Raw genomic sequence first — 27,456 nt, forward strand, 5'->3', positions numbered from 1 at the left:
AACAGAAAAAAATCTATCAAAAATTGGAGACTTTAGAAATGTGATCCCTTTCCAATCAATGTGGTAGGTGCTATCACATGATATTGGATGTGGTATATTGGAGTTAGACCTAATGAGAGCAGGGATGGTATTTCTCTGGTTCCCCCAAGCTCACCGTTCATTCACCTGCACTGGCCTTCACTGGGGTAAGGCAATCTAATGGTTAAGTTACTGGAATAGCTCAGAGTTCTGGACCATTGACCTTGAGACATGAGTTCGAATCTCACCATTACAGCTGGGGAATTTAAATTCCAGTAATTAAATAAACCTGATTTTTAAAATTATAAGCTTGGCTCAGTAATTGTGGCCGCGAAACCGGCTGGATTTTAGTAAAATTCCATCAGATTTACTGATCCCTAGCAAAAATTTATGGTCAAAGTGTGACCTTCAATGCACTAATGAAATTGACTCTAATTACCTGCTCAGTTTGAGGGCAAATAGAAATAGATGCTAAATTCTGGCACATAGAGTCATAGAGCACTACAGCGCAAAAACAGGCCTTTCAGCCCATCTAGTCCATGCTGAGCTATTATTCTGCATTGTCCCATGTCTATATCCCATGAATAAATGCAAAAAAAGATTAATTTTTGCTGTGCTTGGCAATGTCCTGATTTTATCCCTGTATCTCTAGTCACAGATTGCTTGTGGGGTGCAAGAGAACAGATGGATGACAGGAAAGCTTGTGAAGGAAAGAGTGTTGTTCAGATGTTTCAAGACTTGCTCCGAACCGATGTGTCCCCTGAAAGGTTCTCAGACTTGGCATGTACTTTGGCAATGAGGGAATCAAATATTTACGAGATGGAGCACCCTGTATAAACTGTATATTGATGTGATAGTAGCCTCTCATTTCACCTCGCACTGAAGGACATTGAGTTTTGTTATAAATATGATATGGACATAAACACAGCAGAGCCAGACAGCCCAGTTCCAAGATCTAGTCTAATTTTATTCAACTTGCAATGTAAACAAGGGTCTAACTTAACAGCTACAGTACTGAGAATACACAGGAAGCCATGGAAATCTAAGATAAATAGGAATAATTTACAGCAAGCAATTGGACACTTCAAAATAAATTTCAGATATATATCACTGCTGGTATCTGCAGCCACATTCTTTTGGCCAAGTTCCACTTTTGAATGGATTATATGGTATAGCATTTCAGTTGTTCCAAAGCTAGCAGGGAACAGAATTGCTGTGGGGTTCTTCTGAAAGAAAATATTGTATTACGATCACGGCACTGAGGATCTCTGGTACTTTGCAGCCAGCGAATCACTGCAGCCAAGTTGCATGCAGCAAGTTTCCACAAATAGCTTTGTGATGTTATCAGATAATCTGTCTTTTCCTGATTGGGATAAATGTTAACCAGGACATGGAAACAACTTCCCAAGCCCTTCCATGAGATCTTTTGAATCCACCGGAGAAGGCAGGGGATGCCTCAGCTTCAAACCTAATAGGTAGGAGTTGCCCAGCACTCCCTCATTGCGAGTGACCACCTAGAATTTTGTGCGTAGTCCATAACTTTTTAAACAAGGACACCAGGGTTTGGGTTCTAGCTGCTGTGTAATAGTCATTGCAGAGAATGCACTGTGCTGTTCTACAGCAAAAAGTATACAGGAGAGGTTTATTTTTAAATTAACAAAATAAACTTCATTCACAATAAAACAAAAATATTTACGAGAATAAACCATTCAATGCCTTTACATTCTTCATTGTCAATACTTTCCATACTGTTTAAACACTGCTGCCTCTCAGGCAGCACTCTGGGATTCCATATTAAGTAAATACTACCGTAATACAGGAGAGTTTCAATTACGAGAGGTATAGATAGAGTAGGCAGACAGTATCTTTTTCCCAGGGTTGAAATGTCTAATACCAGAGGGCATGCATTTAAGTTCAAAGGAGATGTGAGGGGAAAGTTTTGTTACACAGACACTTCATTAGAAGTTTGAAGAGATTTGGCATGTCAACAAATATGCTCAAAAACTTCTATAGTTGTACCATGGAGAACATTCTGACAGCTGCGTTACTGTCTGGTATGTGGGGCTACTGCACAGGACTAAAAGAAGATGCAGAGGGTTGTAAATTTAATTGGCTCCATCTTGGGTACTAGCCTACAAAGTACCCAGGACATCTTCAAGGAGCGGTGTCTCAGAAAGGCAGCGTCCATTATTAAAAACCCCCAGCACCCAGGGCATGCCCTTTTGTCATTGTTACCAGGTTGGAGGTACAGAAGCCTGAAGGCACCCACAGAGCGATTCAGGAACAGCTTCTTCCCCTCTGCCATCTGATTCCTAAATAGACATTGAACCCATGAACACTATCTCACTTTTTAAATATATTTTATTTCTGTGTTTTGCACGATTTTTAATCCATTCAATATTTATATACTGTAATTGATCAACTTATTTATTTATTTATTTTGTCCTCTTCTTTTTCATTATTTATTGCATTGAACTGCTGCTGCTAACCTAACAAATTTCACAACACATGCTGGTGATGATAAACCTGATTTTGATTCTGATTCTGAGATGCCTGAAATGCATATTTGAGATGGTAGTAGAGGCAGATACATTAGGGATGGATTTTTAAGATAATCTTAGATAGGCAAATGAATGTGAGTAAAATGGAAGGATATGGATACTGTGATTAGCCATTTGAATACTAATTTAATTGGCTCATCACAACATAGTGGGCTGAAAGGCCTGTTCCTGAGCTGTACTGTTCTATGTTCAAGTTGAGACAAGACGAGAAAATGCACAGCAGGTCAGGCAGCATCAGAAGAAAAGAAAACAGAGGTGATATTTCAGCCCCATGACCTTCTGTCTGTTGTGGAAATGTTGCAAGATCGAGGCAGACCATAAACAAGATGGGAGGCCATTCCACTCCTTTAAGCTTCTTCTGCTGTGAGGTTTGATCACTGCAGATCTGACCTGCTGAGTTCCTCCAGCACTTTTTGTGCCACTGGAAAAAAAAGTCTTCTTTTTCAAAAGTACTATCTCCTTTTATTTCACATCATACTTCTAAATCACTAGCTCAAGCACCAGTGACCCATGTTCAAGCCTGACCTTCAGTACTCTCTGTGTGGAATTTCTATATTCTCTCTGTAACTGTATGGGTTTCTCCTCGATGGGCTGGCTTCCTGCCACATCCTGTGAAGGATGGTAGGTTAACTGGCTACTGTGACTTACCCCTCGTGTGTAGCGTGTAGGTGGTTGGTGGAATCTAGGGGGAGTTGATGGCAATGTGGGGGGAATGAAGTAGGATTAATGTAGCATTTGTGTAAATGAGTGGTGATAGTCAGCATAGACTCAGTGGGTTGAATGGCTTGTCTCTGTTGCAACATATAAAATTCTGATGGAAATGCCTGCAGAAGGAAATGAGCAGTCGTTAGTATGTCAGATTCAGATTTATTTACTTATCACGTACATTGAAACATACAGTGAAATGCACCATTTTGCTTTTATAACCCATACACCCAAGGATATGCTGAGGGCAGCCGCAATGTGTCGCCACACGTTCATTCTGTGCCGCCTCTTTATGTCTACAGATCTACACTCAGTGGCCACTTTATTAGTTATACCTATACACTTGCTCGTTAATGCAAATTTCTAAATCAGCCAGTCATGTGGTACCAACTCAGTGCATAAAAGCATGCAGACATGGTCAACTGGTTTGGTTGCTGTTCAGACTAAACCTCAAAGTAAGATTGTGAGACCATAAGACATAAGGGCAGAATTAGTCCACTCGGCCCATCCAGTCTTCCCAGCCATTCCATCATGGCTGATTTATTATCCTTCTCAAACCCATTCACCTGCTTTCTCCCTGTAACCTTTGACGCCCTGACTAACCAAAAGTCTATCAACCCCTCCTCCAAATATGGTCAGTGATTTGTTCTCTACAGCCATCCAGGCCATGAATCCCACAGATTCACCACCCTCTGACTAAATAAATCTCTTTTCTAAATGGACGTCCCTCTGTTCTGAGGTTGTGCCCTCTGGTCCCAGACTCACCCATGACAAGAAATATCTTCTCTGCATCTAGCCTGTGCTGATCTTTCAATATTTGATTGGCTTGAATGAGAGCCCTTCTCATTCTTCTAAACTCCAGCAAGTATAGGCCCAGAGCCCTCAAACACTGCTCATGTATTAACCCTTTCATCCCTGGAATCATTCTCATGAACCTCCTCTGGATCCTCTCCGATGCCAGCACAGCTTTTCCTAAATAAGGAGCCCAAAACTGCTCACAATATTCCAAGTGCAGTCTGACCAGTGCCTTATAAAGCCTCAGCATCACATCCTTGCCCTTATATTCAATTTCTGTCAAAATGAACGATAACGTTGCATTTGTATTCTTTACATGCAAGTTAACCTTTTGGGAATCCTGCACAAGGACTCCCAAATCCTTTGGTACCTCTGATTTTTGAATCTTCTCCCCATTTAGAAAATAGGCTACATCTCCATTCCTTCTCATAAAATGCATGATCATACACTTCCCTATAGCATATTCCATCTTCTGCTTCTTTACCCATTCTCCCAATCTGTTCAAGTCTTTCTGCAGACTCCCTGCTTCCTCAACACCACCTGCCCTATCACCTGTCTTTGTATCATCTAAATACTAGACCACAAAGTCAGAAATTCAGTCATCGAAATTATTGACATATAAAGTGATCCAAATACTGAACCCTGTGTAATACAACTTGTCGTGATGCCAACCAGAACAGGCCCCCTTTATTCCGACCCTGCCTCCTGCCAATCAATCTTCGAACCATGTTAGTATCTTCCCTGACATTCCATAGGCTGTCATCTTGTTAAGTACCATCAGTGGGGCACCTTGTCAAGTTCCTTCTGAAAGTCCAAGTAAAACACATACACTAATTCTCCTTTGTCTATCATGCCTGATATTTCCTCAAATGGGGAAGAAATGAGACGTCAGTGACTTTGACCATGGAATGATTGTTGGTGCCAGATGGGGTGGTTTGAGTATCCTCGAAACTACTGGTCTCCTGGGATTTTCATGCAAAACAGTCTCTAGGGTTTACAGAGACGGTTGCGGAAAACAAGAAAACTCCAGTGAGCAGCTGTTCTGTGGGCGAAAATGCCTTGTGGGAGAGGTCAGAGGTGAAAGGCCAGACTGGTTCAAGCTGACAGGAAGGCGACAGTAACTCAGATAACCACACATTACCATAGTGGTGTACAGAAGAGCATTCCTGACACACAACATGTCAAATCTTGAAGTAGATGGGGTATAGCAGCAGAAGACCACAAACATATACCCAGTGATCACTTTATTTGATACAGGAGGTACCTAATAAAGTCGCCACTGAGTGTGATTGCTCTCAGTTGTTGTAGAAGGTCTGATGGAGATGGTGTGTACGTTAGGACTGTCCCCCTTTCCCTCTGTTCACTGTGAAAGGTCGGTGATTTGGATGAGTGTTCCACATTCCGTTGCTTATGTTGTGGGGGAGCTGACATTAGCAATTGGCCTCTGTTGTCCTGATCAATAATCACTATTTACCCAATAGCACAAAATTTCTACAACTTATGTTTTCTTTTTACTGAACAAGAGCAGGAAAAAGAAAGCAAGGTCATGTAAGTGTAAATTATTCACACCACTTCAGCAGAGAGGGATTTTTCACAGATCAGCAAGGAAAATTCACCACCTCAAACCTTTTCAATTCTAGGCTGATCCACTTGGGAAACATAAGATACCATAGTTTCTTGAATATAAGTTCCAAACGAATTTGCACCTGCTTCAACTCACCCCCAAATTCTTGACTAGAATGACTGGTCAAACAGACTGCCAGGGGTAGCAGAGTATTCAGCTACAATAGGAGCATTTAGAGTCAATAAGGCAGCACATTGCAGGCAAGGGCTGGAGGGATATAGACCATATCCAGGCAGATTGGAATAGTTTGGATTGTCATCATGGTTGGCACAGACTATTGGACTGAAGCACCTGGTCTATGTTGGAAACCAAGGCTGATGGAAAAGCTGGTAGAAGGAGGTAATTTGACAGAAGATATTATGCATTATTTCAGCAATTCCAGGGCAATTTTTGAATCTTATGTGAAAGAAAGGCTCAGATTTATATAGTGCCGTTCATGAATAGCTGGACATCCCAATTACAGGCAAAAAAAAATACTTCCAAGTCATTTTTTGGGGTGGTATGGTAGTATAGCAGTTGGTGTAATGCTATTACAGCAACAGCGACTCAGGTTAATTCTGCTGCCGTCTGTAAGGAGTTTGTACGTTCTCCCCATGACCTCATGGGTTTCTTGAGTGTAACTGGGCAACGTGGATCCATTAGGCCGGAGGAACCTGTTATTGTGCTGTATTTCTAAATAAGTAAGTAAATGTTTTAAAAGTCGCCACCTATGTGGTCCTCGTACTCTTTGTTGAATAATCAGGAAAGCTCAAGAGTCGATGAGAAAAAGCCTTCACTTGTTCAAATCACCCAATGAGGGAGTGTGAGTGAGTGTCTGTGTGTGCGTGCATGCGTGCGTGTTGGTGGAGAAAGAGAGGTGGAAGGTATGTCCTTGCTTTAACAGGCAGTACACAGCTGAGTAATGACCCCAGGCATAAGTAAAGCGGGAAGAGGACAAGTCTCCTAGTTGGTCCTCCCAAGCAATGGTACGGAGGGGCTACAGAGAGGTGTAAATGAAAATGGTATTCCGAGTGAATTCTGTGGTGTAAGTGGAAATGGTATTCCGAGTGAATTCTGTGGTCTCCCACTTGGGCTGCCATTCAGCTGGTAGAGCTGCTCCCTCAGGGCTCCAGTCACCCAGGTTCAATCTTGAGCTCCTGTGCTCTTTGTGTGGAGATCACACTGGATGCTCCAGTTCCTCGCTCATCCCAAAGATGTGCAAGTTGATTCAAAATTCCCAATTGTGTAATGTAATTTCCTGTACACAAGTGTAAGGAGAACAAATTAGTTGTTACTCTGTATCCAATGCAGCACAAAAAAGACAAGCTATAATGAACATGATAACAATAATCAAAATGTACACAATAAATATAAATACGTAAGATAGCTTCTATACGTTGTTACGAACCCCGTAACTGGGTGTCTTACCAGCAAAGATAGAAGTGTCCATTGGAGTCTGGTGTTACTATTTTCAACAATATTTATTAGTAAAAATACACAAAAATAATATCAATGCAAACATACAGATAATATACGTCATTAATACTAAACCTAAAAGTGCGGGTATAATAATAATCAATAAGAAACAAGCTCTATCGTTGTCTAGGGGATAATGAATTGTCAGATGGGAATATAAAGTTCAATTCAGTTCATGCAGGCTGCGGTAGTTTTTGGTCGCTGTGTTGCAATTGTTGGGGAGAGAGAGAGAGAGAGAGAGAGAACAGTAGCAGCTATTGACTTGCCAACTTTCCTTTACGATCTTGATCCATCAATGTGTTATTGCTGTGGCCATTCAAGTATGACCCCTCCGTCCTTTAGCTAGACCGTTCTTCTGTGGTGGACTCGTCACCCAGGCAAGGGTGGACACACACACAAGCCCCCACCGGTCTCACTACAAGAACACTGTGAGTTAAAATTTACCGACCCTTCGTTCGGTTTCCGGTCTCCCACCCTGTCTCGTGGGGGTTCTGATGCTCACTAGCGTTTCTCCTCGTGCGTCTGAGGGGTGTTACCCCAGACCCCACTTTTATCCCCACTCACGGGGTCTCAGGTGTCAATCAGGTTGAGATGATGTAACCCATCAAACCAGCCCACTCTGGTTGTCCCCTGAGGGGTTTCAATGAATAGAACAGTACCAAGTACACAAACCTTCTCCAATAGACAATAGCAGTAATCAATGGTTCCGCTCTGTTTTGTTAGTAGGAGACATTCCACTCTGTGTATCTCTGAGTTGTCTCTCTCTCATTAATTTTCATGAGCTGTTATCAATAACAACTGCCCTGGCAGAGTCCCTTTTGTCTTTCTGACTTCCTTGATAACAGCATCGAAATAGTAGCGATTTGCGATTCTCCAAAAAGGGGGGGGGCATTGGCGATTCTGTACCCTTCTACCTATCAGAGTTGTTCATCATTCGTAACAATGTAGATTGATTGTATGTCCATGAACTGATGCTAGAATGTACATGAGGTGACTGATGGGAAATAATCAAGTAGAGGTGGAGTTAGTGATGGGAGGCGGAGGTGTTGATCAGCCTTACTGCTTGGGGAAAGTAACTGGGTCTGGGTCCGATAGATGCTGCATAGCCTCCTTCTGAATGGGAGTGTGACAAAGAGTCCATGAGCCAGGTGGGTGGGATCCTTCATGATGTTACTGGCCCTTTTCTGGCACCTTTCTGTGTATATGAACTTGATATCTGGTAGGCTGGTGCCAGTGGTGCATTGAGCAGTTATAACTGCTTATTGGAGAATTTTCTTAGGTTAATTGGACACTTTCTCTCATGTAGATCTGGTGGTGGGATCTAGGAGAAATAGATGGCGTTTGTGAGAAGAATTTGTGACAGGGAGTATTAGCCAGGAATACAATGGCCAGAACTGGCCTCCTGGGTCAAAAGGAAATATGGAAGATTACAAACACGAGGAAATCTGCAGATGCTGGAAATTCAAGCAACACACAGTGTGTGTTGTATGGAAGATTACAACAGGCATTCTCTGACCCAGAGTCAGTAAAGGTGACTTTAACACAGTGGTTCTTGTAGTTAATACCAGCAGGATTCCAGACACACTCTATGATAAAAGTTCCCAGATGTGTATGAATTAACCATGGCTCCCTCTCTGTATGACATTTTTCACCATTAGTAGACATCAAGGGAGAATTGCTGAGCCAGAAGAGACCCAAAATGTTTCCCTTATTTTGTATTCATTCAACAAGTTAGGGTGAGAGGCACAGGGCAATGAACAACAAAGATTGATAGAAAGTACTGAAGAGAGTAGTAGAACTTCCAGGAAAGACAACAAACACTCTTCAGAAAACCAAAGACTGAGAGGACGTCCTGATTCAGATGATTTAAAGACTCCAAAAGATCATTAGGTGGAGGCTCGCAATATAAAATGGTCACCTCCAAATTTGAAGAACTGTTCAGGAGAAGCGTTGGTATTCAGACACAGGTATCCCTAAGTAACGATCACTTCTAAAATTGAAGAAGAGATGTTCAGGAGAAGCATTGGTATTCAGAGACAGGTATCCCTCCCCCCAACTTATGGACACTGATACATACAAATGAGGTGTCATAATATTAAATTCAAAAGTCCAGTGCACGTACATATGTTCATTCCTACCAAATGGCAAGATTCATTTCCTCTGGCAGCATAGTTATTGTTAATCCTTAACAGTCCTATGTGTTTTTGATTCCATTCATTACAATGCTACAGAGCTATGGTTACCATAGCAGGACATTTTTGTATATTTTCCAACTCATGGGCAAAATCAACTTATGAATGTTTGTACAAATGGGGCGCATTTATGACCCAATGATAGCCTGTAATGTGGAACTCACTCCCATGGGAGTGGTTGAGATTATAAGGTGAATTAACACTAATGTGGACCAGTTAGACAGAATGGCTGTTAGTGTGTTGTTGAGTTGCTCAGTCCTAGTAAAGGTGAAGGCACCAGATATGGTTGAAATAGTATTAATTGCACTAGAAAGATACAATGGTTCAGTGGTGTGTGACTAAGTAACACATTCCTCTTTGCAGGGATGTTAATTCTTTTTCCATGTTCAGGCTGTGATAGATTTAAATTGATTCTAGCATTGACCTAACTATAACCTTGATATTATCAGTCAGGAAAGATTACCGTAAACCAACCTGAACTGATTCTGCCCGTGCAGGTCTGTTGGAATCAGTTTCTGAGTGAGTTACACTCTGTAAGCATCACAGGGAAATGGACTGATACAAAACAGCGAACACAAGTCGATAGTTAAGCCACGATTGGATTATATCTTTCAACAATTTTGCGTGACCACACAGAGGCTGTGCGAAAGCAAATCAGGAAAAAACCCTGAGGATGGTGGAAATCTAAAATGAAAAGAGGAAAATGGGAAATAATCAGCCAGTCCGGCTGCTTCTGTGGGAAGAGAAACAAGAGTTAGTGTTTCAGGGTTCCTTTATCAATTCTGACATTAGCTCTGTTTAATAGATGCCTTTTAGGCAAGAGCATGAAGATGCAGGGAATGGAGGGATATGGATCAGATGCATGGAAGTAGAGTTAGTTTAAGTTGATATCCTGGTCAGCACAGACGTCGATGTGCAAAGGCCTTGTTCCTGTGTTATACTGTTGCATATTCCTTTCCCACATCGATTTCTAATTTTTGTTGACTGCTTGTTTGAATTCAGGGTGACTCTGCATCCTCATTTTGTGTCTGGCATCAAGAAACTAAAGTCAAAATAAATTTATTATCAAAGTGTGTATATATCACCATATACAACCCTGAGGTTCATCTTATTGCAGGCATTTACAGTAAAATAGCATAAAAAATAAATAAGTAAAAAATAATAAGAGTATTTATGAAGAACTATACCTACTGACAAACAACCAATTTGCAAAAGAAGAGGAACTGTGCAAATAAAAATAAAAATGTCCGCTCTCCACTTTGCAGTGCAAGGTGCCAGCTGACAGCCTTCATGGCTCTGAGTTGGTGACTCTGCGTTCAAATACCAGAGGCGTGGACAACTGAGATTATTGAGAAGTAAGTACCCAACTATAAAAGTTGCAGTCTTCTTGATGCGACATTAAATCAAGAGTCTGCTTTCCCTCTCACGAGTAGGCTGAAGTTCTTCAAGAACCAGGAAGTAAACACCAGTGCTCTGGTTGATATTAATAGATCATAGAATCGTACTGCACAGGTACAGGTCGTTTGGCCACTAAAATTAAATTAGTTACGATATACCTCCACTAAACTAATTCCTTCTGCCTACACAACTTCTGTATCCCTCAACAAACATCAGTAAAACAGAATGGCTGGCTATTTTTACAGTGCTGTTTATAAATCTTGCTGTGTACCTCACTATTCCTCTTTTGCCACTCTTTCCCTATTTTATTTTTATTGTAATTTAATTTCTTGGGGTTTGCACTGTATTGCTGCAACAAAACAACATATTTCATGAACTATGTCAGTGATAGAAGACCTGATTTGGATTGTAATATAGAAATTAGTCATTGCACTTGCAATGCTTTCAACACCCCAAGCCTCCCAATGGCTGTAAAGCACGTTTTGACCTCCTGAAGTTATAAAGGGTACAACACAAAAATAAACTCAGACTTTCTTTCCACTCTCACAGAACACCTCTGTTTCACTGGTGAATCTGATAGCTGGCAGCTAACTGGAGAGAGGTTATTTGTGGCAGATGTTACTCATGAGGCTGTCTGCTCCCAGACACGATTCAGATGCCCTGAACTCCATAGCTTGTCAATATTGCGAAATCTGTTAGCAGAATTTATCCTGTCACTTAAATAGACTGAAGGATTATTTATTCTTCATTTATTCATGAGCTTTAATCCAATTGACAAAGAACCTGGCATTTAATTGACTTCCTGTAACCAAGGTCCAAGTAACAAGTCACATTGAAACTGCAACCCACTTATTAGCTTCTCCATTCATTGGTGGGGTCAGTGAAATTAACCACCAGCTCCATCTTTTATATGTAACAGCACGGTAGTAGTGAGAGCGTGCCAAAGGAGGCTGTTCAGCCCATTATGCTTGTGCTAGTATTTTGTTAATGAACCTTCAATCATTTCCCATTTTACAGCAATGCTTTTAAACCAATTCCCATTTGAAAGTTGTTGTTTAATCTACTTCATCCAGTTTTATGAAATTCAAGTTTATCACTTTATCAAGAGTGTATTTCAAACTGTGACAACTGACTGTATAAGAAATATCTTTCCACTCGTTCTGTCACCTTAAATCTTTCATTACCAGTTTTCCTACTGTAAACAGTTTTTATTATTTACTCTATAAAAATCTTTCATGATTTTGAACAGCTCTATCAAATATCTTGTAATCTCATCAGCTCTGAAAGGATAACGTTCATCTGTTCCACATACCTTGTCTCAGGTGCTATTCTAGAGCACTGAACACAATAGATTAGAAGCAACCTCAGTGATTTTCTGCTTATCCTGGACAGACTGTTTCGTTCACTGGTCGGTGTAAAGGGAAGAGTTTAAAAAAAAACAGGTGATGCATCTCTTGCCGTTGTTGGGGAAAAGGTATATCTTTATTTTTGAATGACATCTTTACCGTAGGCAGGCTGAGAGGGAATATAGTTGTGGCAGTCTGCAGGCTTGTAGTGAAAGTTTATCATTAAACATCCCTTGTCGATGGATTTGGAGGGGATTAAAGGATAGAGAGTTCATGTTACCATGAACCACAATTGTAACTGCATGGAATAGACTAGATGGGCCAAAGGGTCTTTGCTGCCAACAGCAGTTTCCTGAACTGGGAGGTTAAATCTGTCAGGATAGTCTATGCCTCCACTCTCTAGAAATACAAAGAATGAGTGCAGGGCCTCAGGATTAAGAAGGGGCTTAATCTTCACTCATTAGGGAGTTCAGAAACAAGATCCTCTACATAACATGGTTATTAATAAATCCAGCAGGGAATTTGGGAGAAGTGCCTTTACTCAGAGAATGGAAAGAATACAGAGTCTGCTCCCACAAAGAGTGGTTAAGGAAAGTAACAGAGTTATATTTTTATGTAACCTGGCATAGTGCTGAAGGGAGAAAGTGAAATGTAGATAGGTTAAAAGTGGTTAACTGGAGAGAAGATATTCAGATTTTCATGTGGAGCATATGCATGGCTAATGATCTCGAAGTCGGAACATTCTCTTCAAGGTAGTGTCAGTGAGAGAGAGAGAGAGAGAGAGAGAGTGTGTGTGTGTGTGTGTGTGGGGGGGGGGGGGTCGTCTATGCATTGAATGCCATGTGTTTTTATCCAAGCTGTTTCAATCCTGCTGCAAGAATCTTAGTAGCCTGTTCTTGTCAGCAAGTCCCGATTTGCCTTCCTTCAAGACTGTTGCACTTTTATAACCTTCCATCCTCACTCCTGCTTCAGCTCATTGAGCCTGTCACCCCGTGACACTGCCTTTTCAAAATCCAGCCTTTGCAGACCACCCAAAACCAATTGTTTGAGGGAAATGTCCTGCCAAGTGCACCATACATTTCAGATGCAAACTCCATCCCAGCAAGAGTGTAATTTATTCATTCAGCTTTACACTGCCTCTTGCATTTCATAATTCTGGGGATGCCCCGGTGATTTACCAGTCATGATTTATGATTTGGAAACGCCATGGACGTTTATTAATTAAGCCTCTTACCATATAATAAACACTCCCTTTCTTACACTTTCAGGTTGTCCTGCCACTTTCCTGGATGGGTAGTTGTTTCTGAGAATGAGTCGAGGTTTAAGCTGCAATCTCTGCATGTGCCAAGCAGAAGCTGAGCAATGGCTGTCTCCATTAAGCAGTTGCCTGGCGTTGTAATGTGTAGTTGGACAAATCATTCCTCCTTCATCCTCCTTGCCAATGGGAGCCCATAATCCCAACTCCAGAAGGTCAGGGTCAAGGTGCCAGATCTAATTACAGATATTAGGGTAGAGATTTATTCTCGACCACTTGTGGAAATTGAGCCTAAAGAGAAGCGTTTGCGCATCATAATCTCCCCCGCGTGTCAACTCCTTTGAAGTCCAAGTTTTTGAAGTTGTCTTTTAATGGTTGCTGTCATAGGGTAAAAACACGAAGGAGATGTCCTTGCCTAGTCGCAGTAGTTGAAAAATAAACACATGCCAGTAAGTCAAAAGCCCAGACACAGAAGTCTGATCACTGTTCAGTGAAGTGTCTAACAGTGTGTAAGAAAAAACACATCCAAGGACGATAAAAATTTGAGCCAGGACCTGTCTTTCCAGAGGGCCCTTCTTATCCCTGAACATCACACTGTTTTACAGCCAACATATGGATTCTGCTTAAAATGGTAGACTCTTTATAATATAGAAATATGAGCAGTTTGGTGCCCCACATCTATGAATGGATGTGCTGGCATTGGAGTGGGTCCAGAGGAGCTTTACAAGAATGATCCTGGAAATGAATGAAAGGGTTAATGTATGAAGACCATTTGATGGCTATGGGCCTATACTCACTGGAGGTTAGAAGAATGAGGTGGAATCTTATTGAGACCTGCTGAATATTGAAATGCCCAGGTACAGTTGACATGGAGCGGGTGCTTCCAGTAGTGGGAGAATCTAGATCTAAAGGGCACGTCTTCAGAATAGAAGGACATCCCTTTGGAACATAGATAAGTAGGAATGTCTTTAGCCAGAGGATGGTAAATTTTGTGGAAATCATTGCCACAGATGGCTGTGGAGGTCAAGCGATTGGGTATATTTAAAATGGAGATTGATAAGGCCTTGATTAGTAAGATTGTTAAAGGTCACTGTGAAAAGGTGGGAGAATGGGGATGAGAGGGAAAATAGATCATTGATAATTGAGAGCAGACTCAATGGGCCAAATGGTCTAATTCTGCTCCTATATCCTACGGTCTTACGACTATTTTATGCAAATAAGATCCCAGAAACTATAATTTGAAATTAATCCAGATAATCTGTTTTTGTGAAGTGAGTAGGCCAGGACGCCAGGTAAATCCTCTGCTATTTTCAGAATAATTCCATGGGATCTTCTCAGGGAAAGGATACAATCACAGTCCATACCTCCTCCAAAAGGTGGACACATTCAGAACAAGCTGTATTGTTAAGATCTCGGTCTACTTTGTAAAGTTCTTAGGGAATTCTACTATACCAAAATAGCCATCACAGTCAACCAAAGCACTCTTAGACCAGTTCACCTTGTGCTGTATAGGGAAAACCTCTCAATTTAATGAAGCACCCACTAAATATTAGGAGAAGATAGACCATTGTAGTCAAAATATTTTTTTATTGTTCATATCCAAGGGGTCCGTTTCTGGTCAGCTCTGACTCTATGGAAAATGATCCTGGGTTTCCATATGTGTGTTTTTTCCTCCATAAACATACACGACCACTTTATTTATCTGAGTTCACCTTGGTAGGAAGCCAAGTTTTTCAAGCAGTTGGAAGGAACAGCATTTTTTTAAACCAATATCCAAGGCATCTGGTGTATGAGCTTTTCTTTCCCTTGTTGGAGCAACACTGGCGAGATATGCACAAGCATAGTCCAGCAAGATAGGTAATAAAAATGCTACTCAGAATGGAGTTTGGAAGCCTCTGTGCTGTCCTTCAGCCATGGCTCATTGAATAGCACTCCTACTCTGAAGCTACAGTGGTTGGCGGTTCAAATCCTGCTTCTGCATCTTGGGTGCAGAAATCCGGACTAGATGCATCGCCTGCTTTCTGGATAGAACGTTAAACCGTAGTCACTCTATCAGGTTCCCTGGTCTGCTGGCAAGCATTTTTCCCTCAGTCATCATTTACAAATGGATTATCGTATTCCTAAATAGCAGTGGACATACAGTGGCGGGAAGGCTTCATGAAGAAAGCAGCTTCTATTCACAGCAGATCTGTCAGAAAGCGAGCAGGAGATTGCATGCACACTCTGCTCCCATTCCCAACACAGTCCATTAATAAATATTGCATTGTTAATATAATCCATGACCTACTTCCAATTCCCTGCTGCCTTGCCACTGTAGCATTATAATAACAAGAAAATGCTCAGCTCATTATCCATCTATTCATCGTGAAACACAGAACGATAGCAGGCAGTGCATTCGTAATGCGGATCAGTGATTATTGGTGCACGTATTGAACAATACTTAAGGCAACTATATCAGGAACTTTTTTATGCTCCATTAAATGATCATCTTATTCCATAATAACAACTGCACAGAAAACCAATTGACAAATAAATATACAGCTCAGGAATAGTAAGCTCACAGTGCTGCAGTTAATGGAGCTGCTGCTCCTCGGTCGCCAGCAGTTCAGGTTTAATCCTGACTATGCGTGGTACCTCCTCATTCTCCTCTTGATGGCAAGGTTTCTCTCAAGATGCTCCATTTTTCTCCCACTTTCCAAGGGCCCACTGGTTGACTATTCTAACTTGCCCCTCATATGTAGGTGATTAGTGGAACCGGGGGATTAGCTCTCAGAGTAATCCCATTCTCCTACTCATTTTTGTTGCAACCTAGTTTCCCCAGGGCTGAAACGGCTAGCACATGAGGGCACAGTTTTAAGGTGCGTGAAAGTAGGTACAGAGGAGATGTCAGGGGTAAGTTTTTCACGCAGAGAATGGTGAGTGTGTGGAATGGGTTGCCGGCGACGGTGGTGGAGGTGGATACAATAGGGTATTTTAAGAGTCTCCTGGATAGATACATGGAGCTTAGAAAAATAGAGGGCTATAGGTAACTCTAGGTAAATTTCTAAGGTAAGGACATGTTCGGCACAGCTTTGTGGGCCAAAGGTCCTCTATTGTGCTGTAGGCTTTCTATGTTTCTATCCACTCTCTCAAGGTCCCTCAGAATTATATATGATTCAATCAAATTACTATTCACCCTTCTAAGCTCTAGCCGATAGACTATAACCCATCCTTGTGTGTGGTAGTTTTACCTGACCTGTCTGAACAACTTTTAAGTACTGCAGTTGACTCTGGGGATCTGTGATCATAACTATAACTGACTCAGTCACATAAACACTGGACAGTTCAAAGGCTGTAATCCTACACCATGACTCTTCTAACTCTTCAAAACTTTCTTCACATCTACAAGACACGCCAGGAGTGTAATGGAACAGCAAACAATCTTTCAGAGGAACTCAGCAGGTCATACAGCATCTGTGGGAGGGAAGGAACTGTTGACAGGTTGAAACCCTGCTTCAGGGCTGAGAGTGGAGAGGCAAGATGGCCGATACAAAGAGGAGGGAATTGGTGAGACAGAAGTCTGAGGTGATTGGTGGAATGAGAAGGGATGAAAGGTGACAGGCACATTGTGCCACATAGAGGCAAGCAAGGACGGAGTTGGGGACTGTTGCGGGTGAGTGGTAGATGCTGGCAGATAAAGAGGAAAAAATGAAAAGCAGATGGAGCAAGGTGGAGGGAGGTGAGTATGAAGGTTGGAGATGTATGTTGGACTGAGATGAACAGGAAGTCAGAGGTTTACCAGTGTAAAGGTATACTATCTAAATGCCTGGATGAAAGTTCAATGCCATTCGAAGCAGCACCCTCATTGGTGCCCGGACTGTAAACATTTACTCCCTCTTCCACTGGCACACTATTCTGCATGCTCTTTGCACAACTCACCAAGGGTAGCAAGCCACATGCAGAAAAGGCAGGGCAATAATGTGGTTACTAGCTGCGAGTTAAATGAGCAACAGAGCAGTACTGGTGGGATTGTATAAGGAAGCGGTGTTCTCTACATTTGAACTCCAGTGTTAGCTGGCTGTTCTCTTGTGTGTGTCTGCTGCCCTGTGATGCTAATGGGACGTGCTCACTCAGTGAAGCAGGGGTCATGGAACCACACTGTACAGCAAGATAACAGAGGCCACCTCAGTCCCGTATCGTTTGGCCCATATCCTTCTAAACTAGGGTTCCCAGACTTTTTTATGTCATGGACCAATACCATTAAGCAAGAGGCCTGTCTACCCCAGGTTGGGAAGCCCTGCTCTAAACTTTTCCCCTCTGTGAACCCGTCCAACTGTCTCTTAATCATTGCAATTGAACCCACTCCTACCACTACCTTTGGAGACTCATTCCATATGTCCACCACCCCTGCGTGGAAAAGTTGCCCTTCAGGTTCTTTTTAGATCTTTCCCCTCTCGTCTTAAATCTATGCCATCCAGTGTGAGACTTCCCTGCACTGGGAAAAGACTATGAGCAACCACCTTAACCTAGCATTAGGTGCTTCTGGTTCGGAAGGAGGCCATTCAGCCCTGTGGAAGGAAACTACTCTAAATATAGGTAGGCGGCACGTTAGAAATACTGCTGAGAGGAAAGAACAGGCAGCTTATTTGGGCAATGAGAAAGGCAACCACAGAGAGGAATCTGCAGTTTATCTGCACTTACTGCTGATGCAGCAGCTCTCTCTGGTACTCAGGAAAAATTGTGGGAGCCCTTATTTTATTTGGTAGACAAAAAGTGCGGTTGACGGGCAAGATTGATTCATTTGACAGGTGTGCTCTAGCTCAAAGTGGTGCTGGTAATGAAATGGTAAAAGTCTTTCGGGGGAGAAGGAGGGGCAGAGAGGAAATTCGACACCCAGCTGAGAGGAACGGTTAGAAGGCTGATGTGACAGCTCTCCGGATGGTTAATTTTATTCAGTTAGTAGCCTCCAAGGTGCAGAAAGAATCCATCTCAAACACGGCCACAAATCTGCATCAGCTGAGGTGAGGAATGACTGACTGTAAATATTAAGAGTGTAAAAAGACATTTGGTCATAGTAGGCATAGAGGTAAACTAAACATTTTCTTATGATCCAAAATGAAAGACACTGTAAACACATTAGGCTGGAGAAAATGTGCTGCATACTTGTTATGACACCAGGCTTGATTGATTAAGTGCTGGAACTCTCTGTAACTTGTACCATTATCTCAGGATAATGGATGGCCCTTGTGACTAATCATCTGTAATGTATATTAAATGCCGCTCAGTTAGACCACACTAAAGTACTCTTTGGTAATCTCCGACCCTCTCCTTGTAACCCGCAGGGACTGACTATGGCGATGTGCTTCCTGATTCTTTTCCGTCATCAGCCGCTGAGCCTCTGCCAAGATTTCTGGTGGAGCCCGATGATGCCTACATCGTGAAGAACAAGCCGGTGATGATGACGTGCACAGCCACCCCAGCGACACAGATCTACTTCAAATGTAACGGCGACTGGGTGCATCAGAAGGATCACATGACTGAGGAGAACATGGATGAGGTCACAGGTAAGCTTTGAATCTACTGACAGTTCCCGAATACTATTTACTCCCTTCTCTGTGAGAAACATCAGGGGTTCCAGTCCCATTTACGTGACCAGAACATGACATTCAGGGTGCAATAACTGAGGGAGGATACAGCACTTTATTTGCTATGAAGCACTTTGAAGGTTACTTCAGATACAGAACATAGAACACCGCAGCACGGTACAGGAACTTCAGCCCACGATGTTGCACCAACCTTTTAACCTGCTCCAAGATCAATACAATTCTTCCCTCCCATATAGCCCTCCATTTTTCTTTCATCCATGAGGCCTTCTAACAGTCTCTTAAATGTTCCTTTTGCATCATCCCTGGTAGTGCGTTCCATGCGCCTACCACACTCTGAGTAAAGAACGTGCCTTTGACATCTCCTCTATACTTTCCTTCTGTCACCTTAAAATGATGCCTTCCCATATTAACCATTGCCACCCTGGAAAAAGGTGCTGACTGTCCACTCTGTGCCTCTCAACATCTTGTACACCTCCATCAATTTTTCTATCATCCATGGGCTTTTCTCTTTGGAGCGAAGGAGAATGAGAGGTGACTTGATGGAGGTGTGTCAGAGGTTTGATTTTTTACACAAACAGTGTGTGGAACACATTGCCTGAGGCAGATAGATTTGGGACCTTTCAAAAACTCAAAAGCACATGGATGATAGAAAATGGAAGAGAAAAGGATTAGATTGATCTTAGAGTAAGTTGAAAAGGTCGGCACAACGTCGTTGGCCAATGGTTCTGTACTGTGCTGCTGTGTTCTATGTTCTAGGACCTGTGTGGAGAGACTGCCTCTGGGTACCTGCAGGCATTGGGCAGGTTGATGAAGTCACTCAGTACTGAGATGTGAGGCTGTGGTCTTTGCCTTGGCCACCGGGATCCTCCAGTCATTTTCACCAGTGCCTGAGCACCCTTCTCTACTCCCTTTATACCCACAACTGACTACCACACACAGCTCCAATCTGCTGATCAAATTTGCAGATGACACGACTGATTGGCCTTATTTCTAGCGGCGATGAGACAGCCCACACAGGAGAAGTTGACATCCTGACACAGTGGTGCCAAGATAACAACTTCTCCCTCAATGTCCAAAAAACAAAAGAACTGATTGTGGATTACAGGAGGAATGGAGACAGGCTCGCCCTGATCAACATCATTGGGTCTGCATTTGAGAGGGTGAGTAGCTTCAAGTTCCTCGGTATACACATCACCGTTGATCTCACCTGGACTGTGCACACCGGCTTTGTGGCAAAAAAAAAGCACAACAGCATCTCTTCCACCTCAAGCGACTGAAGAAGTTCGGCATGAGCCCCCAAATCCTCAAGACCTTCTGCAGGGGCACCATTGAGAGCATCTTGACTGGCTGTATCAGCGCCTGGTACGGGAACTGCACCAACCTTGATCGCTGGGCAATGCAAAGAGTGGTACGGACAGCCCAGCGCATCTGTGGATGTGAACGTCCCTCCACTGAGGACATTTATAGCAGCAGGTGCAGAAAGAAGGCCTGGAGGATCATGGGGGACACCAGTCACCCCGACCATAAACTGTTTCAGCTGTGTCCGTCTGGCAGAAATTCACATGTCTGTACATTACAACGGAGTCAAAACGCAAAGATTTTTGTTCCTTCACATTGTGGGATGGATGTTAGATTTAAATAAATTTAAATTCTCTTGGAGGTGATGGAAGCTGCTGTCTCCCCTTCTTATTGTTTGCTTGATTTCTCAATAGTACTAAGCTCAGAGACCGGCCACCACCATCGAGCTTGTTACTGAATAGAAATCTCTGGACTACTGAGAGCTGAGTAGCTGAACACAGGGAGTGGGGAGATAGCAACACCTGCCATATCCAACGGATCATGTGGGTAGTCCACCAACATGCAGAGCACGTGCTCTTATTCCCCTGCAACCGTCCACACTCAACGTGCATGTCACGGTCCCATCCACATTATAGAGAGAGTGTCAGTGTTTGCTAGCAGAAAACTTACACATGCTTTTCCCCATGTTTTGGGATTATTGGCCTCCGTGCTAGCTGTCACTTTGACCTGGCCCACATCTTCATTCCTTAGGCCAATTCGGTTTGACTCCGTGCCCCTAAAGAATTTCAGGATGTATATTGTGTACGTTTCTCTGACTATTGAAACCTAGCTCAGGGTTTTAGGTGAGATTATACGCAGGAGTTCAGACAGAAGATCAGTTTAGAACATAGAGCGGTACAGCTCAGGGGCAGGCTCTTCGGCTCGTGATGTTGTGCCAAACGAATTAAACTAACGGCACCTAATGCACATACCCATATTCCTTCATTCCCTGAATATTCGTGTGCCTAAGAGTCTCTTAAACACTTCTATCGTATCTGCCTCCACCACCCCCCTGGCAGCCCATTCCAGGCAACCACCACTCGGTGTAAAAAAAAACACCAAGCCCGCACGTCTCTTCTGAGCTTTACCCCCTCAATGGACGTTCTTGTTTTGAATATTGCTTCGTCCAGCCCAACACCACTGCTCACAGGCAGCCGCCACACGTGGATGCATAGCTCTAGGATATTGATTTCCCGGCATCCCAGCCTGAAGCCCGAGTAGGAGTCCTTTAAATGAGCAGCGGGATGTGTGCCAGCAAAGACTAAGAAAGGCCGAGTGTCGCAGCTCTGCGGGGCAACACGGAAGTGGGGAGGGGGATCCTGGCTTGAAATGTCAGCTGTTTATTCCCCTCCACAGATGCTGCCCGACCTGCAAAGTCCCCCCGGCATTTTGTGCGTGTTGCTCAAGATTTCTAGCGTCTGCAGAATCTCGTCTGGTTAGGGCGGGAACCTTCTCTGCTCAGAGACAATAAATAGCTGCAGTATCCACAAATCATCAACAAATAAATGAAAGAAGTCATCCACATGCAGACTGGACAATTTGTTTTGCCACTCAGAAGTAGTAAAATTGCGTTGTTGACAACTTTGCTGGACTGAAATCAATAGACCAACCATTTTGTCCTTGGTGTTCCAGGAGCTGTACAATGCCTGTATGTTCTACTCAGTTAGTCAGCTCCCACCCCCCACCACAAGGGCAGATAGGAATATTAACCAGCACCTTCCAGTAACAATTTAACTGGGAACTCAGCCAAAGTAAACTGTGTGGCAGTTAGCTTCCCCACCTCAGCACCCTCCGTTCCACCACAGATGGGGTGGAATGGACTCCTGCTGTCTACAGGGAGCAGAGGGAACACAGGCTGATATTACGGTCCCTAGCTCTGGGGCATCACAGTGAAAATTCCGCACAAACCATGTTTAATTTTACACATCCTCGTTTGCAGACGGGACAGACCTGGTGTGCGGAGCATGGACAGGAGACTGAAGCTAGATGCTGATGTCTGTTTATGTTACTTGCAGCCTTTGAACAGACCTGTAATTATGCATTCAGAATGCTGTCTCCATAATGTCTGTTCTTGAATGGTGCTGGTAGCATTTTTCTGCTGAGACCCAATGTTTTTTTAACGATATATTCTGTACATATGTTTTCATTTAATCTCTGCTTCCTGTTTGCTTAACAAGACAGAAAAATGTACTGTCTTTACATGTAGTACTTAACTCCTCTTTGCTAATTAACTTTCTGCTTTTCAATCAAAACAGATACTGAAAATCACCTCCCATGTTTAACAGCAGGGGTATGATCGCAGAAACTAAAACGCAGGGGGTTATCGAACCCATCGCGTTCCAACTTCTGCTAACTGGCTTTTCATTTTGAGCTGCTGACTCCAGAGTCCCTTCCCCCTTTCCTGGCGGCTTTTCCATATTTCAGCATCATAAAATGTGCGCAAAAGAGGCCATTCACCCATCAAGTCTGTGCTAACCCTTTGTAATGCTGTCAATACCATTTCCTCACATTTCTGGTTAATTCCATTTTAAAGAATGCCCTTGATTTGCATTTATATCATGAAGTGCCAAAGCTCTTCGCTGGCACTGAGTTTCTTTTGAGTGAAGTCACCATATAAAGGAGGGAACACTATGTCATCGCATAGAAAGCTGCTGGTAAATGGGTTTAGTGCAGATGATAGTCAGCATGCGAATAGTGTACCAGCAATGGTGAACTGAACACAGTGCCCATTTAGTACACAGCAAGCTCCCACAGAAAGCAAAATGATAGCGACCAATAAGATAGCTGAATGATTTTGGCCAAGTGATGAGTACTAGTCAGGGAACAAGGAAAGATATTCCTCCCAACGTTTTGGAGTAGGTACTGGGTAATAATTTTTCTTCTTACAACCAACCTTGATAAGTCCTTGATTAAGCATCTCACTCAGAAAGATGGCATTATTGACAGTGTGGCATTCCCGTGGTATGCATAGATCTTTGCACTTAGGTGCCTGACAGGTCTGGAACCCTGATCTTCCTAATCCGAGCAAGAGTGCAACCTACTGAGACACAGATCAGATTTTATGAGATTTAGATTTATTTAAAATATGTACATAGAAACATACAGTGAAAGGTGCCATTTGCATTAACAACCAACGCATCCAGGGATGTGCTGGGGACTGGCCGCAGGTATCGCCACACTTTCTGGCACCAACAATGCATGGCCACAACACTCTACAGAACCCAACAAAAAAAGAAGCAACAGCTCAACAGAAACGCAAGATGCCACAGATGTTGGAAATCCAGAGCAACACACACACCATAGAACTCAGCAGGTCAGGCAGCATCTATGGAAATGAATGGAACAGTCGATGTTTCAGGCTGAGGCCCTTCATCAGGACTGGAAAGGCAGGAGAAAGACGCCAGAATAAAAAGCTGGGGCGGGGGAGAGGGTAAGGAGGACGAGGTAGAAGGTGATAGGTGAAGCCAAGTGGGAGGGAAAGGTGAAAGGATGGAAAAGTCAGCAAGACATATCCCATTCTTCTCTCTCTCTCACTCTCTCTCTCTCTCTCTCTCTCTCTCTCTCTCTCTCTCTCTCTCTCTCTCTCTCTCCCTCCCTTCTTCTCTCCCTCTCTTTCCCTCTCCCCCTCCCTCTCTATCCCTCTCTCCGCCACTTCCTCTCTCTCCCCCTCTCCCTCCCTCCCTTCTTCTCTCCCTCTCTTTCTCTCTCTCCCTCCTGCTCCCCCTCAACACCTCTCTCTTCCTCTCCTCTCCCCTATTTCCCTCTCCCCCTCTCCCCTCTCCATTCCTCCCTCCCTCCCTCCCTCCCTTCTGCTCTCCCCTGCACCCTTCCACACCCTGCAGCTAACAAACACACACTCACACACACGTGTTCTGCATTTTATATAATGCTCTATAGTATGGTAAAATATCCCAAGTTGATTCACAGGTGCATAGTCGAGAGAAAATTTGGCTCCCAGCCGAAGAGGAGAAATGGTTGGTCTGATAGATAGGCTTCAAGTTGAGTCTTTGAGGAGAAAGAGGATAATTCCAGGACTGGAAGCATAAAGCAGCAGTAGACACACATACAATAGATTGCGGCTCACTGCTGTTCTAACAAACTCATTAAATACAAGGAGAGTTTGGGAGGCTTTTGCTGAATGTTTGTACAGTAAGGCAATTTCTGAACCTTAATTGAATGTTCATATGCTTGAGGGAAGGGCTTCACTTGCAGAACCAAAGCTAGTTATTTATGCTGGTGCTGAACGATAGAGACCGGATACATTAGAGTAAATCTAAAATACATTAGAGACAGTTAGCTTTGGGAAATGTTTCTGGGTCATTGCATTGAGTAAATAAAGAGCCAGTTATTTGATATTTCTGACATTTTCCATTGAAACTGTACACCAGAGAACTGATGCACTTTACTAGTCCCTCACCAGCCTGCCCCACATCCCCCACTAGTTAACCTACCTTACAATTATGTTACTTACCATGTATGAATTTTTCAAAACACATTTAGTGGGAGGAAAATAAGAGTGGACAATTTTTGCCCTTCCCATTTATTTGTGTTGTGTCAGTTATTACTTGTCTATAAGGTTAAAGAAATTAGTTCTATATTCTTTGGAGTTTAGAAGAAGGGAGTGGTGGGTGGTGATTTCATTAAACAAAAAAACTCACCACCCACAGGGAAAAGACAAGAGACTCCACAGGCACTGCCTGGCCCACTGAGTTCCTCCAGCATTTCTCAGAATCTTGAGGGGGACTGACAAGGTCGATCTCAAGATGTTTCCACCAGTGAGAGAACCTTGAACAAAGGGCCACAGTTAAAGGATTAGTGGACAATTATTTTAAAACTGTGCATGGTAACTTCTCTGCCCCAGAGCGACGTTAAAGCTAGATCAATAGGGTGGAGGGTGGTAGTTTAAAGAGGAGGTAGATGACATTATTGAGGGCTGTGGAGAACTAGCACAGAAAGAAAAGTCAGGGCAGATCACCCATGAACAGGCAGGTTTGACATCTGAGTGGTCCACGCCTACTATTTTCCTGTGTTCTTAAGATTTTACTAAAAACTTATCGTAACTTCCAGACCTCTGCATGGTTTTGATGTTGCTCTGCAGAGAAGTTCTGGTTTTGCAGTCTATGTTTTAAATTATTTGGGAACTCGCTAGTGTTTAGAAGAGTGAGGGGGCGATCTCGTTGAAGCTTACTATTTAAAAGCCTAGATAGAGTGGACATTGAGTGCATGTTTCTTATAGTGGAAGAACCAAGGACCAAAGGGCACAACCTCAAGGATGTCCCTATACAACAGAGATGAGGAGGAATTTCATCAACCAGAGGGTGTTGAATCTGTAGAATTCATTGCCACAGATAGTTGTGGGTATGAGAGAATATGTACACAACGCTGGAAGAACTCAGCAGGTCAGGCAGCATCCGTGAGAAAAGAGTAGCTAACGTTTCGGGCCGAGACCCTTCATCAGGAAGGGTCTTCCTGATGACCCTTCCTGATGAAGGGTCTTGGCCCGAAACGTTCGCTACACTTTTCTCGTGGATGCTGCCTGACCTGCTGAGTTCTTCCAGCGTTGTGTACATATTCTTTGATCCACAGCATCTGCAGTTGTATTTTTGTGTAGTTGTGGGTATATTAGGCTGTTGTTGTTGTTGCTCACTTTGATTGTTTGCATGATTTGTGTTTTTTTCTCTTTCTCTGTGTGCAGAAAGGGATGGGGAATTGGTCTTTTTTATTTAAATTGAGTTCTTTTAGGTTTCTTGCTCTGTGGCTGCCTGTAAGCAAACTTATCTCATGGTTTTATAATTTATACATTCTTTAATGTACTTTGAATCTTTATGGTTACTTCTGTCCTTTCCCTTCAGTTCAAAGACAAACAATGTACACTAAGAAGAAAGGATATTTAAAGTGAATGTTGATAAGTTCTTGATTGTTCAGGGCATCAAAGGTTAGGGGTAGAAGGCAGGAGAAGGGATTGAGAGGGAAAATAAATCAGCCAAGATCGAATGAGTGGACTCAATAGGCCCAATAGCTTAATTCTGCTTCTGTGTCTTATGGTAGATTGAAATAAGCAACACAATGAATGACCCAAAACAACAATTTCAAGATGACTGGCTTATGAACGGTCATTTATAATTTTAAAGTAATTTGTAGAAGAACTATGAGGAAAAAGAAATGATGAGTGTCTGGAACTAATTATCGGAAATGATGGTGGACTCAGACCTGATCACACTTCAATAGTACTTGGATGTGTGCTTGAAGAGCAATAACCTGCAGGGCCACAGATCCAGAACTGGAAGATGTGATTAAGCTGGGCCAAATAGCTTGTGTGCTGTAAATTTCTTCGGTTCTATCTGTGAACTTATTCTTGGGGTTAGAGGACAACTGGCAGACTTTAGATGCAGAGTGAATTCCTCAGGTTAAGAGTGAATAGGTTTAGTCCATATTTGTTTTCCTGTTTATTGTGGACCTCTGGGTCAGCTTGTAATTGTTAATATCATTCCTTTGTGTTGCTTACTCAGTATACCATGTACTAATTGCCGAGAAACTAGAGTGCGGGTGATGTAAGACAAGGAAGGTCACTTGATGTATTGAGCTTATCCATACTAAAAGCATCTGCAAAACTATTTCAGCAATGATTCAGAAATGGTTCCAAGGTTTCTGGCCCCATTGTCTAGGAGCTGCGTAGAAATTTCTTTTGATGGAAGAAGCTGTATCTCCAGAATTCTGATAGTTGTGGAGGTTGGAGAATTAGAATTATTTGGGGCAGGATGGAGGTGGAGTGGATGGATAGATTTTTGAAAGATCAGGATATTGAGGGCTATGGGGGAATTGTAGTTGAGGCCAGCATAGATCAGCTGTGAGAGAAACCTGATGAACTAGAGGGCCTATTCCACCTCCTGTTTTGTTGTATCCCTGTATTGTCTAACCTGGGAGGCAACTCCAATCATTTTTCACCTTTTCAAAGAATGAAGGAGTACAGAAGATGGTCACTTGGCCCATGTGGTGTAGTCATATGTAGATTCTAGGTAGATTTAATATTCTAACTTAAGAAGTCTTTGGATGTCATCTACAGAAATCCAATTCCAGGCTGTCTACTTCAAGTGCAAAGAAAACCTAGCATGATATAGTTCTTCATTCCAGACTCCTAAATTGTGTCTCTGGAGATTATCTAGAGTTCTTGCTGCTGGGAATGG

The 27,456-nt window shown here is 42.9% G+C and overlaps 1 protein-coding gene across 1 annotated transcript in view; it reads left to right on the forward strand.

Annotated features, from left to right (window-relative positions):
* Positions 1–27,456, forward strand: part of LOC140714275 (netrin receptor UNC5B-a-like) — a 314,021-nt gene that overhangs the window by 197,619 nt on the left and 88,946 nt on the right. The window contains exon 2 of the mRNA XM_073025353.1: positions 18,671–18,892. Within this exon, the coding sequence (XP_072881454.1) occupies positions 18,671–18,892 (222 nt within the window). The remainder of the gene's footprint in view (positions 1–18,670; positions 18,893–27,456) is intronic.

The sequence above is a fragment of the Hemitrygon akajei genome, chromosome 21 (assembly GCF_048418815.1).
Source record: "Hemitrygon akajei chromosome 21, sHemAka1.3, whole genome shotgun sequence".
Taxonomy (NCBI): domain Eukaryota; kingdom Metazoa; phylum Chordata; class Chondrichthyes; order Myliobatiformes; family Dasyatidae; genus Hemitrygon; species Hemitrygon akajei.